Source organism: Panthera uncia, assembly GCF_023721935.1.
Source record: "Panthera uncia isolate 11264 chromosome B2 unlocalized genomic scaffold, Puncia_PCG_1.0 HiC_scaffold_24, whole genome shotgun sequence".
Classification (NCBI taxonomy): Eukaryota; Metazoa; Chordata; class Mammalia; order Carnivora; family Felidae; genus Panthera; species Panthera uncia.
Window position 1 is genome coordinate 93111186 of NW_026057580.1, and position 14016 is coordinate 93125201.

The following is a 14016-nucleotide window of genomic DNA, read 5'->3' on the forward strand; positions in this document are numbered from 1 at the left end:
CTCTTCTGTGTGGCCAGTCCTTGGGAAGGACAAGCCAGTCCACTGAGAGAGGCAGGGTGACCCCCGAGCATGAATGAGCATCGCCGATCTAGGGCCCGAGCTGCACTCTGCCCGGCTGCGCCAATCGAAAAGCCAACAATAGACACACTCTGGAGAGGGCAGCCCATGCGGAGAATAGCGGACGTGTATCCACGAGGCCTGGCTCCAACTCAACGTAGTTCCACCAGCCTAAGTTCTAGTTCTGGGCTCATCTGTGGCCATTCTTTCTCACAACCGGTCAGTCTGCGGACGCATGAAAACCTATCATGGCACCTGCTAGGGCAAGAGACAAGTTTGTAAACTCAAAGGCCACGTCATCTAGCTGTCCCAAATATTTATTCCGTGCTTACTCTGTGCCAGACTCTGTTTTAAGAGCTTTCTCTATAGCAAATCCTATAATCCACACGACAGTACCGTGAAGCAGGGAATATTGTTGTCCATTTTTGACAGATAAGGACACGGGCACATAGAGGTTCGCCAACTTCCCAAAAGTCAGACCACTAGGAAGGGGTGGAACCGGGATGCGAGACCAGTCAGAATGACTGCGCTTCTTCCCCTCGCACTGTGTAGCACGCACAACCGCCATCTTGGCTGTGGAAGGGCCACCTCATGGAGGCCCTGCTGCTGTCCTCTGTGAAGGAGGAACCCTCAACGAGGCTACCCCCGCTTCATCCCAAACTAGGCTCAGGCATGAATACCGTGCAGACACAGTGTTGGAGTTAAACTAATCTTGCCTTTTGTCTTCAAAATGTGTCTTTTGATGAAAAGAGTAGTATCACCATTTGACTGCTAACAGTGATCAAAGATCAGAACGAGGGACAGGCTTACAAAAGGTTGCTATTAGAAGGTCAGCCATTTTCAGTAGTTGCTTAAGTAAATTTTGGCTTTTCCTCTTTACACTCCCCAAACTAACTGTCACATATGGGACACTTAGAGTCACAAAGCTTTGGAGGACTTGCTTTTATGTTGGTGATTCTCATCAAAAGGCTGCCCGTTAGAATCACCTGGGAAGTGTTAGCAAAAATAAGATGCCTAGGGGCGCCTAGGTGGCTCAGAAGGTTAAGTGTCCGACTCAGGTCATGATCTCACAGTTTGTGGGTTTGAGCCCTGTGTTGGGCTCTTGTGAGGACAGCTCGGAGCCTGGAGCCTGCTTCGGATTCAGTGTCTCTCTCTCTGCCCCTGCCCTGCTGAGGCTCTGTCTCTCAAAAATAAATAAAATGATGAAACCTTAAAAAAAAAAAATGATGGCTAGGGCTGTCCCAGAAATTGAGTATTTTGGTCTTGGGCAGACCTGAGCATACACATTCTGTAACAGCTCCCCAGTGATTGTGCTGTAGAAGTCAAGTAGAGAGCAACGGCCATGATGGTCCCTCTTGTCTCCCACCGACCTTTTCTTTTTTTTTTTTCTTTTTTTTCCTTAAATTTTTTTTAATGTTTATTTCCGAGACAGAGACAGAGCATGAGTCGGGGAGGGGCAGAGAGAGAGGGAGACAGAATCAGAAGCAGGTTCCAGGCTCTGAGCTGTCAGCACAGAGCCCGATGCGAGGCTCGAACTTGCAAACCGTGCGATCATGACGGAAGTCAGACGCTTAACCCACTGAGCCACTCAGGTGCCCCTCCCACCAAGCTTTTCTGTAAAGCCGTGATGACATGAGCTGTTGTCCTCTAAAACCTCAGAGCGAGGTGTGCTGACCAGAGGCATCAGCAGCACCTGGGAACTTGTTAGAAATGCCAAACCTCAGGCCCCACCCCAGACCCATGATATAAGAATCTGTTTTCTAACTAGAGCCCTCTTGGGGTCCATGTGCATATTCACGTTTGAGAAGCAGTTCCCCACGTAAATGTCAGTATACTCTCATTTTAAATGGTTTAAAACCCAGGGAGAGCTGCCTTATCTCTGCGTGGCCATTCAAACCCCCCTGCCCCAGCCCCCATGTATGGAATCCCACCAGCAGCAGCATGCCCTCGATAAGTACCAACTTTGATTCTCCTGTCCCTTTATCTTCCATTCTCTCCCCCCAGATCACCTCCACTTTTCCCTTCCCATTTGTCAGTGCTTGATAAATATCAAATATATTTCTTAGGCTTTAACAGTTTAATCTGCTACAGAGCTGTCCCCTTGTGTTTTCACCTTAAGGCCCACTGTCAGCCTTTGAAAGGAGGGGCATGCCCCCACCCCCACCCATACTTATGTAATCTGGCACAGGATGAGCACACCTATTTATATGAAGAGTATAGCAACAATTTATAAATATAAGCATATGGATCGGTAGTGACAAATATTAGATTATTAGATGAATAATACAAAGGCTAATTTAAGAAAGAATAATAGTACAGTCATCTGAAATCATTGTTTAATTTAGCTGCACAAGAGAGGGATAAACGTTTTTCTCACCAGACTTTATATTTCCTCAAATTTGCCGTAACAACAGCTCACGGCCTTTCAGTTTTCACTATAGAAATCACTTAAGAAATGCTTTTTCAAAAAAAGAACTGTGCTAGGAAGTGAGGCATAAACCCCGACAGAACCGGCAGACTGGGAAGGGTCACCAGATAGGGAAGGGAGCGGTTGCTTGACCTTTCTGTACCATACGAGTTTTTTCTAACTATGTGCCTACCTTTGCTTGAAAAAAAAAAAAAACAAAAAAACAAAACTGCCTCAAAAAAAAAAAAAAAAGAAATGCTTTATCATCATCAAAAAGAATTGACTATGTAAGAAAGTTATATTGCCACAAAAAATTAATAGTATTCAGTAGACTTATTCAAATGGTGATTCTGCAGGCTCTCAAAGTGCTTTGTACTTGTTCATTGAGCCTTTAATAATCTGCATCTCTGTTTTGAAACCAGGACAGGGACACCTGGGTGGCTCAGTTGGTTAGGCATCTGACTTTGGCTCAGGTCATGATCTCACAGTTCGTGAGTTTGAGCCCCACTGGGTGAGCTCTGTCTCTCTCTGTCTCTCTCTCTGTGCATCTTGTGGGATTCTCTCTCTTTCTGCCCCCTAGCTCACTTGCACCCTCCCTCCTTCAAAAAAAGAAACAAAACAAGTAAGCAGGACATTTTAGCCTAAAACTACCACTTAGCTGCTGGAAGCTTTCTTAGTCGTCTCTGAATTTTTCATAAAAATAAGTCTTGAATGAAAAAATTTTTCTCCTGTTGTCACTTTTGATACAGCTAGGAAAGCAATTTATGAAAACACCTTCAAACCAACCATTTACAACTCCTGTGGAAATGTTGAGAAAGAATCCAGACATTCTCTTCTTTCTTACTCTGACGTACATTGACTTTTACTCAAGAACAGTGTTTACCCTGAAACCTGTTGATCAGGAAATGGAGGTGTGTACTTCAGTATGAAAAATGAGGCCATTTCCCCAAGGCACTGTTGAAACTATCAAAGGATTATTAAGCACTTAAAATGTAAATAAGAGGGCAGCCTTCCTTTGTATGTCTAACTTTAACTTGCTTAATTAAACTATAATAATGAAAGCTTTTCAGAACATGGTTTTCCATGATACAGGAGGAAGAAGAAATATCGTCAAATCTAAAAATGGGTAATTATGAAAAATGCAACATGTATTTTCTGGTCAATTTCTTAATACAGTCAGAAATAAAACTCCCTATGGATACATGGTCCTTCTCTTCATTGGTTGAAAGCTAGACCAAGATTTCTTTTAGTATGAGGCCTAAATTAGCAGATAGGTTGAGTTTTCCAAGGGTAGTTACCTTAATATTGGAAAAAGCTGTGGGAGTAAAAATTGCCAAGGTCTTTGGGTAAAGGAAGAAGAGGAACCATAGCCAGGAGCTCTGGGGAGCGAATTTGAAAATGGTTAGTGTTCTTCCATTAGAAAGATTCGGAGAATATTCTCAGGCATGCTAATGGCTCCTCTGTGGGATTTTTCAAAGTGAGAAAGCCTTGTTCCTAAGTGTGTATTTGCTGGTTTGATTACTGACTCACGGGAAACTTCCAGTTTTTGATCCTGTCAAGTTCAAGCAAAGTCTGTCTCAAAGACCATTGTTTCTTTTCTTTAAGATTCTTAGTTCCAGGGAACTTCCTCTTTCACTCCATCTATCCATCTATCCCTCAACTGCAAAACACTGGTTAATCAGAACATCTAACAACCCTAGCTACTAGCTGTTGAGTCCCTAGGGCATGTCAATAAAATGGTTTTTTTGTACATTCCCCTCTAATCTTTGCCACAACCAAGATAGATAAAGAATCCCAAGAAAAATGAGGGTCATTTGCTTGCCCAAGTTTCTACAGCGAGACATTCCAATTCAGACTTTTTATATTTCAAATATGGGCTGTTTAACCACCATGTTATATTGCTTCATCACTACTGTCAGTCTTAGAAAATGTTAGTAGAATCTTGCCATTGTCATGTCGGCAGCCAACTGAAATTTTTAGGAGCCTTACCCACCTTGGGTCTTTACGAAGGCACTTTGTTAGAAAATGGCAGTATGGTGTTTTCATATGTGAAGCAAAAGTATTGATGAATTTTACTTTTTGTGTGTGTGACCACAGATTCAAGTGACTGTTAGGCATATGCCATTTCTTGGGTATCTTTATGTAGTGATACTCCATTTATCTTTTCTGAGCATTATGTTAGCATTTGAGGATGTTTATATGTTTATGTTTATATGTTTATAGTTTAGTTTATTGCCACTTCTTACCCCGGGGAGTTTAAAAACATTGAGACTGAAGACCTGCTACCAAAGATTCTGATTTAATGCTACTAGTTGTCATTAAAATATATATATATATTTTTTTAAGAACGGGCTGACTTATAACTCCTGAAATGTTCAGTGATACTTTTTTCTTTTTAAGCCTAATGTGGTAGCATTATTTGCGAGACCTACAGCAAATAAAATATTCTACAGTTACGGACCAGATTAGTCTGCAGATATAATCCAGGAGAAAAGTACACAGGCGATCTGGCCAGTTTATCTTGGAAGCATCTTATTTGTCACGTTCTCTCTAAAACTGGGAGAAGTAACCCCACCTCCTGGCAAGAAAACCAGTCAAGGGAGCCCAGACCATTGTCTCAGGGTGGCTGAGGCCACTGAAGGAAGGAAATCCTGTTCTAAGGAACGTCTCCACTTTTCCTTCTGGAAACCCTTTTCTTCCTTGTGGGCCCGTCTCTTTACTGACTCTGATTTGACTCCTTTGAGGTGTCTGTTCTTTGGTTATTTGTTGCCAGATGGGATTTGAGCAAACTAGTCTTCTTGCAACACATTTCCACACTTGCCTGTAACCTCGGATTTACATAGCTTGAAAAAACTTGGAGTTAGAAGCCACACACAACACTGCAGACGTCCTCTGTACTTCATTTTGGATGCGTTCACAGGCCAGAGGCTAGAGTTCAGTAGACCTTCTATAGATCAAGGTGCACGAATTAAAGGTCTGGGATGTCTTAAGCTGTTTTTATATGCCAGCTTAAGCCAAGAAGAATAGGGAGGCGGAAGAGGGAAGTCACAATCAGAGTTGTCTGCGTATGCTTTTCCAAAAGGAAATTTCCATACCCAACATGACGATCGGACTTACTGGCACACGCATTTCTTAGGAATCATAAGATAATCTTAGTTCACTTTGTGAGTGTGCGTGTGCATGTGTGAGTATGTGTGTGTGTGTGTGTTTGCATCAGCAGGAACCATATGATGAAGTGACTTCTGTCACATACCCACCTGTTACAGCTGTTGACCTGGAAACGGGTTGGCCACTGAGTTGTCATGATGATTCAATGTAGAGTTTAGACTTTGAATGTGATCAATAAGCTTTCATAGTCTATACAAAAAGACATTTCTTCTGCTTTCTTGTAGCTTAATCTTTTGATCTCGGTGTTTCTTATCACTGTAAATTATTTTCCGTCTCCACAAAAATTTTCCAGTTGAAAACACACTAGCTCTTCTGTTTATGGAACTCGTTAGTAGCAAGCCCTGTTTTGACAAAGCTGTGCCACGAACCCCATTGAGATAGGACCCAAAGATCATATCACATGTATTTTGCAAAGCTAAACAAATGTCTCTTGTGGCAGCTTCTTTAAAATTTGTTATCACTTTGGCCGGTGTTGAATGTCTACTCCGTTCTACTGTGCTGCTTCATATTTCATAATAGTGATACTACCCCGGGTTTAACCTAGTACTGTTATTTATCAGTCCGCTTACTTGATGGCATAAAACTTCTATTGCTTACGTATGGCTTGCAGACTGGCGTCCTCTTGTTCTTTTTCCCTTCTGCTTGTGGGGGTCTGTTTTGCTTCATTAACTCTTTGTGGTTTTGCTCTCAGTTGTGTTTAGCATGCCGTAAAGCTGGATGTCCACAAATGCATGAAATGGTCAAAATGTGCGTTACGGAACTCCTCACTGCCCTGTGTCTTCGTGCGTTCCCTGGCGAGCAGGGGCCTGTGGCTTTTCACAAGGTATTTGACTTGGCCCTTTGAGCCTCTGGCAGAGATACAGGACCGGGCCTTTTTGAATGTCAGTTCTGCACTACGAAAGCAAAGGGCAGGGGGGAGGTAGAAATGATATTGGAGATACTGCAAGAAGAAATTGATGAGTCCTTTCCCGGAAACTCAGCCTGCCTTTGGACTTGGTATTCTCTTAACTTCTCTGATTCAATGTGCTCATTTTAGCACTACCTCAAGGTAGAGCAGAAAAACATGCACAAAGTGAAAAATCATTGGCCTTGAATATAGTGGTCAGGTTTATAATGGAAACCCTAGTTTGAAGAACCTTACTGGTTTACCAGTTTATTATTATCACGAAGCAAGTGAGAGAAGCTTCTCTGAGGATGTCAAGGTAGCTGATAGAGCGTTTCCTTCGGTGGACTTAAAGGTAGTGATATTATCAGGTACATGGTCTTGTTATATTTAAAAGGATACTCTTTTATCAAAGTATTTATACCTCCAACTTTAGCAGAACGAGCTTCTTGGATTAATACGACTCAAAGCAGAGCAAACATGCAATGAGTCATTCCCAGTATTGTACCCCTGATAGTAGCAACTATAAAACACTAGAAATGGTGGAGACGCTAAAACTCAAACACATTTGGTTTCTAGGAGGTTCTTGTCCATATCCTGTACTGTCTATGTTACATAAACCCCATTCCTCACTTGTGCTTTCCTTCACGCGTCTAAAGTGACTGATACAATTTTTTGCGGGGAGGTCGCATGGGGGGTAAGGCTCTCGGTATTAAAAAGAATCGTGCTTCTATTGAGCAGGAGGTCAGCTCTCAAAATAGCTACTCTTTTATCTGTACTGTTTCCACAACTTCAAAATTCCCCTTAAACGTATGTCAGAGCTCAGAGATCTTAAAGATCTACAGCTATAAAGATTTCTGGGGAGAATGTAGGATTTAAAGAAAACTTAAATTCTGAGGCACGACTCGTACTGCTGTGCCTACTTACACCACAGAGAATTTGGTTCGTCGAAGTGAAACACCACCCGCTTGGATGTTTTTGCAAGGTTTGTGTGTCTTTTCATCACATGCAACGTAAAAGCCCCCTGAGATTAAGACCCATTTTTTTTCTAAGTATGTATAACTTGTGCCTTCAAGTACATTATGATCCATGATCATTTGAGAAAATGAATGTAACATTGACATGCCCTTCAGTGGTAATTTGAAAAATAAATATTTTGGAATCTGCTTTTGTGTTTTAGCTAAAAATGAATTAATCTGACCCAAATTCCAAATAAATATATGAGTTTTATTTTTTTTTATAAATTTATGAATTTTAAATGCTCACTGGACTATCAAGCATTTCATGAGGGATAAATTAAATTGTTAGAAAGTATTTACTTTTACATCATTAATTTTACCCAGAAGGTTATGACAGTGACACCCGGCAGAAAGCTCCAGCTTAAGCAGTAGAGGCAACAAAAGTTAACACTTAGTCTCTCTCCCATCTCGCTTATCATCCATCGAATTAAATTTGCCATTTAGGTGAGAACACTTTATTTTCATTGCAGATGATCTTGGAGCTATTCGTAGAAAAATAATTTAGGTACGTTAAATCCCTCCTTTGTCTTTTTGTGGGTCTAAACTTAGTAGACTGAAAAGGATGACATACCTTAAATAGAGAAAAAAGTGGATAGATTAAAAGCATGTATTTATTGTGACACCCATTCCTATAGCTTCCGGAAGAATTACAGGGAGTAAAACCTGAAAAGTCATGACATTAAGCATCATCATCGTCACATGAGGGATATTGTTTTTTCAAATCGGGATTCCTCCAAGCTGCAGCCACCAGGGAATCTTCTCAGGTCCAACTAGACATTCAGACTCGCACAACCCAATCTGCTTCGCAGATACAGGACAGGGAGTAGAAGCAGGACACTGGCCGGCATTTCTGTCTCACAGGAGTCCTTGGAACAGTCCAGAGGCTAGTCTGTGCTCTCAAATGTCAGCCTTGGAGCAAGAAGATGAGAGCCACCTTGATGGGTGCAGTCACGTTGGCTTAGGAACCCCCATGTTGCGACCGTGTCGGAACCAGAATTTCTGTAAAAACCCCATGAACAGAGCTGGGAAATGTCCCGCAGAGGCTGTGAGCAATGACAGGGTTCACCCAGGGGACACAAACCTGTGACTTTTCACAGGTTTGTGAAGTTCATCCACAGCTTTCCCAATTCAGATGCAGCTTAGTAATTAAGAGACACCTTCACCCCAAGCCATGCTGCCCAGTCATGTAGCCGATGGTCCACCTTTACCAAGTTTGCAGGTCACAGCTAGAGAGTGAATCCAAGATCAAGCTTGTTTATAGTGCAGGAGAAAGGGATTCACTAACCCGTTTCCCACCTTTCATAACTCAGAAGCTCATACATTCCATTCCTGTTTTGCCATGGAAGGAGCTTTTCCTGATTAATTTCCAGCCACCTGAGTTTGCCCTAGATAGCATTATCTGGCATATCTAAAACTCACTAATTTGCATCTTCCTATGATGCTCAGAATAATAAGCTTCTAAGAGTGGTAATATTTAGGAAAATGTTAGTTTTCCTATAGGCTTAAAAACAGATTTTCCGGGATTGTAAATATTTATAGCACTCATGGATAATTAGTCCTAAATCAGGCTGACTTTCTATTTGAGGAGGATTTAATAGCTTCTCCGGTTAATTCCAAAGCATGTTGGTAATGAACTGTTATCTACAGAGCGTGTGTGTTGCTATCTTATTTCTTTACCAGGTGTGCATTGAAACATACATATGTAGCTGTCACCAGCGTAGTATAAACACGGCTGTGCGGGCAACTCTCAGTCAAATGCTGGGTGACTTGGCTTTACAGTTACGACAAAGGCAGGAAAATACGGTGAGCAATGTTGCCGGTGTCTCTGTGTAACTGCATGCTGTGTGTTCCACATCCTAGACGCTCCCTCCCTCACCCCCTGCCGGGGCTGCTTCCTACTGAAACAGTAGGAAGGGCTTGCTTGGTTTAGAAGAGCATCGATTCATATAAATTAAGCTCTTTAAGTATATTTTTGCCTGTTTAAAGCTTTGAGAGTCGTTTCTCTTTATGGTTTCTACTCTTTTTTCAGTCGTTCTTTTATAATTCACTTGTCTTTTTAAATCATTTTTTTAAAACTCAGATTGAAAGCTTTTATATAAAAACACTGGACTGATACATTAAGAAGTATCAGACGTGAATTCAAAATTAGGAAAAGTTAATAGCAGTCAATTACATGCTTTAAGGTTTGGTGTCTGTGTTTCTCTCTGTTAACTAAAAGATTGTGCGGGGGGAGGGGGGTCTTCCTTCACCTGCTGGTACCATGGGGGGGATTGGGGTGGGGGTGGGGGGGAGAAGCTGTATTTGACTTCTCTCTGTCATCAAAGCCGGTTAGAGCTTATTGATCCAAACTTGAACAGATTGTCTAAAATGAGCATTCCCGGGAAAAATATAAACGTAACTGGCTTCTTGTATATCCTGTCTTTTGGGAATGTTAATGAAGAGATGATTCCTGTTCAAAATAGGTGTGTGGTTGGTTTTTTAAATCTGCCTCTGAAGAATTCAGGTTAAACTTCTTTTGAAATCTGCAAGAAGTATTCTGAATTGAACACTTTATTATTTTTTAGAGTAAGGAATCTCAGTGGCAGCCTGAAACATCTCATGAATTAACTTTATAGAAATTAAGGTCTCATGTTTCACTTAAAATCATTTCTAATTTTTACCTTCAGTTATTTTCTAATTTATAGAGTTGAGTGGAACCTTCCAGCTTACCTAGTCAAATTCTTTTAGCCCTCATTTTACAGATGAGGAAGATGAAGCCCAGAGAGGTGAAATTGAAATCTAAAATGAATGAGCTTATCAGTGAAAGAACCATCACTGAACCCCTAGGCTCCTAACTGTGACTGCAACAGCCAGTGTTGAAAATACCACACTAATCTGAAAAAGCAAATACTGATTTTTTTTCAATGTTTGCTGTGTCCGAAGCCTAAGTTTCTATTTTAAAAAATTGTTTTATCTTGACATGACGTTAGCTTACCTTTTGTTAAAAACTACTTCATTTATACTAGGATTTTGAGTATGATAATGTGGGAATAGTAGTTTAGAAGAAATTCAAATTGTAAATGGAAAACATGCTAAGGGAAAAAACATTTAAGAAAAAAATTGTTAAAAACACATCTTACTAGAGATAAACCTAAGATGTTGAGAATCTTATATTAATCATACATAGTTCATCCTTGCTAAATGGCAACATGACAAAATACTATAATAGAAATGATATCTGAATGTCTTAAGAGGAACCGTTAAATGAAACTTTGTAATTTCAAAGTGATTTCAATTATGTTAGTTCACTTAATCTTATTTTTAAATTTTTAAGTAGGAAGGTATTTGGTTTCAAGTAAAATGACTTAGCCTGTTAGCTCATGTTGTTCTTCTATAAGAACGGTAACAGGTAAAGCTGTAGAGGTCTGGATAAAACTTAGATGGTGAGGTGTCTGGCCGGCTCAGTTGGTGGAGTGTGGGACTCTTGATCACAGGGTTATGAGTGTGAGCCCCGTGTTGGGTGTAGAGACTGCCTAAAAATAAAATCTTTAAGAAAATAAAAACTGACAGGGTTATCTGCCTCTGTCCCTGGTATTGTATGTCTAACCAGCCCTCTGGTCCTGCTCATCACTGACCATCTGGACTTACCCAGCCTGAAGCAAGATCCCAAATTAGGTGGAAAATTAGTGTTTCCTGTTATTTCCTTTCTATTACTCATGCAGTCCCCGGAGATGTGTCCATGTCCCAGAAAAACAATTCTCAGGATCCTAATATTTGTAGCATTTGTGATGTCAACTAGAGAGAGACATAAGTTTTGTCAGCTAAGAATGGCGATTAAAGGGAAGAGGTCTATAGGCACAGTGAGGTTCATTCGAAGGAGAGTTTATGTTCTCCCATGGGAACCTCACATTACCTGGGGAAGATATGTAGCATGACCCATCACAGGAAGACATCATGGGCCGTATCAGAAGTAGGAAGACTTAAATACAATGAAAAGAAAATAAATCTAGACTGCCAAAAGCATTAGCATGAAATGTACAGTTAACTCATGAACAACATGGGTTTGAACTGCCTGGGTCTACTAATATACAGATTTTTTCCAAATACAGTACTGCATTTTCTCTTCATTATGATTTTCTTAATAACACTTTTTTTCTATCTTACTTTAATATAAGAATACAGAATACAATACATATAAGATAGAAAATATGTGTTAATTGACTTATTTTTGTTATTGGTAAGGCTTCTGGCCAATAATAGGCTGTTAGTGGTCATGTTTTGGGGAAGTCAAAAGTTACACACACATTTTCAGCCATAAGGGGTGATTGGTACTCCCAACTGCCATATTGTTCAAGGGTCCAACTGTATCTTCAACCTAATGTCTATCCCCACTCCCAGGAAAGATTATGCAGTTTGATTTTGTATCGTCAGGATCCTGGAGTTATTATCAAGCTTTGTTATTGAATTATTTAGATGATGAAAGCCATTGTGAAATTTCAAGTTACTAATTTCAAAAAGCAAAAATGCCTCACGTAAATTCTTAAGGGGTAGGTGGTAGTGTTTCTCTTGTCCTTTAAAAACGATTCAGATGTATTTCCTCCAGAAAATGCTGTTGTACACTTGTATTTAGCCATTTACTGAGCTGTAGACATTGACATGGCATTTCACAATGAATGCTACGGAAGCAGCTGAGCTTTCAAATTGAGGGACAAAGAATAGGAAAGATGCGTGCCTGTAACAAGTTTAAAAAACAAAACAGTGCCCTGGGATGATTTACAAGTCTGGTAGTTGATTAGCCTGAAAATGCTCTCTTCTTTTCCAGTGCTCAGATGTGGGGAGACCTAAGAGGCTTCTACTCTCCTTTTAGTAGTCACTAAATTCTCTTTGCAATAGGAAGTGAGCCTAATTAATAGTAAACGTCTTTCCCTTCCTGTTCTCCCCTCCCCCAAGGTTCTGTCTCTACACCTGCCTAGCCACAGCCCAGAGCGGTTGGTCTGGTCAGACAGTTGGAAGTTAATATGATCCCCCTTAAATAGGAAGTAAGTGCTTCTGACCAGCAGTCATCTTTGAACCTGTATTTTAAAGTTCAGAAACCTGATCCTTCTTATTATTAAGAGCCTGTATTCATTAGGTGCCAATCAAAGTGTAATCTGTGACCTTGGGACAAACTGTCTGTACAAAGGTAACCTGTTTACATAGGTATGGCTCTAAGTCCCAGCTCAGCACCCTGGAATCATAAATAAAGTGCATAACGGGCTTAAATTTCTGTGAAGACTGTGGACTCTCGAATGAACTATTTTTGGAACTGATGAGCTCGGTTCCAGACATCAGAGTCTTTTCACAAATACCATGAGTAATCCTATCAAGACCTGGAGGGTGCACTTAGGTAAGTTAGTTGAGCCCCAGAGCGCTCAGAATGACATTTGTTTCCTAAAATTTTCCGTTGCCTAAGAGTCAGAAATTGTCACGCCTGAATCTCCTAATTGTTCTGTGTGTCTCCCTCACTAGATTATTGAAAACCCGGACGTCCCACAGGAACTCAGGAATCAAGGTATTGGATTCGATTTTTGCTAGTTCAATTTAAGAAGCGGGTGCCAACTGTGTGCTTGGCACTGGGGGTGTAAAGATGAGTGGGAGCTCCCAGGTTGGTTCACCGTTCTTGGAGGTTCGGCTTACCTTTGCCTTACTGGCAATTCATTAGCTGTTACTTAATCTCCCTTCTGTCCCTGCACCCCATGCCAGCTACACCTCTTTCTGTACCAACTATCCAAAGGATATTAATTCTTCATACATCTTCCTGTTGGAGCCTAGGTTTTTTTTGTTGTTGCTGTTCTCCTTGAAGTCGGGTTTGTTCATTGGTAAAATGAGAATTGGATGGAAGGTTATGGAAACCTGATTGGCACAGGGTTATTGCACCAGAAGTAAGTTTATGAAGTGCCATTTTTTTTTAATATATATAGAAAGGAACCACACAGGGAGTCTTACAGGCCAGACAGCTCAGTTTAAATAACAGACAAAATCAAGGTAGGGAATTTCCTTCTGACCCAGAGGAAAAGGAAAAACAAAGGTCTACATAAAATTGCCAAGCAGTTGGTTTTTGTTTTTGTTTTTAGTTTGGTGGTATTGTTTTCTGAAAGAGGTATGGAATATCCAAATTATCTCATTAAAAAAAATTGAGCTATATTTTATTTCAGATTTTATTCAGTAATTTAAACACTACTAGAAAATCTGCTTTTCTTTGATATTTTCACTTGTTCATAATAAGAAAAGGGGAGGAGAGGATGAAAAGGGGAACGAAAGGGACAGAGAGAAACAGCCAAGCAGCCACAATTAAGAGAAACAGTGAAGGAAGGAAATGAGAAAGATGTCAAGCCATCTCTGAAGGCATTGCTTGAGCATCATGTTGTTTATTTATTTTCATGTTTGTTTGTTTTTTTCTTTTTAGAGAGAGAGAGAGAGAGAGAGAGAGAGTGGGGGAGGGGCAGAGAGAGAAGAGGACAGAG

At 40.6% G+C, this 14016-nt stretch overlaps 1 protein-coding gene across 1 annotated transcript in view; it reads left to right on the plus strand.

The window, feature by feature from the left end:
- The window catches only part of ARFGEF3 (ARFGEF family member 3), a 134078-nt gene that overhangs the window by 70047 nt on the left and 50015 nt on the right, over positions 1-14016 (plus strand). Inside the window, exons 6-7 of the mRNA XM_049654664.1 lie at positions 9215-9337; positions 13022-13064. Of these exons, the coding sequence (XP_049510621.1) occupies positions 9215-9337; positions 13022-13064 (166 nt within the window). The remainder of the gene's footprint in view (positions 1-9214; positions 9338-13021; positions 13065-14016) is intronic.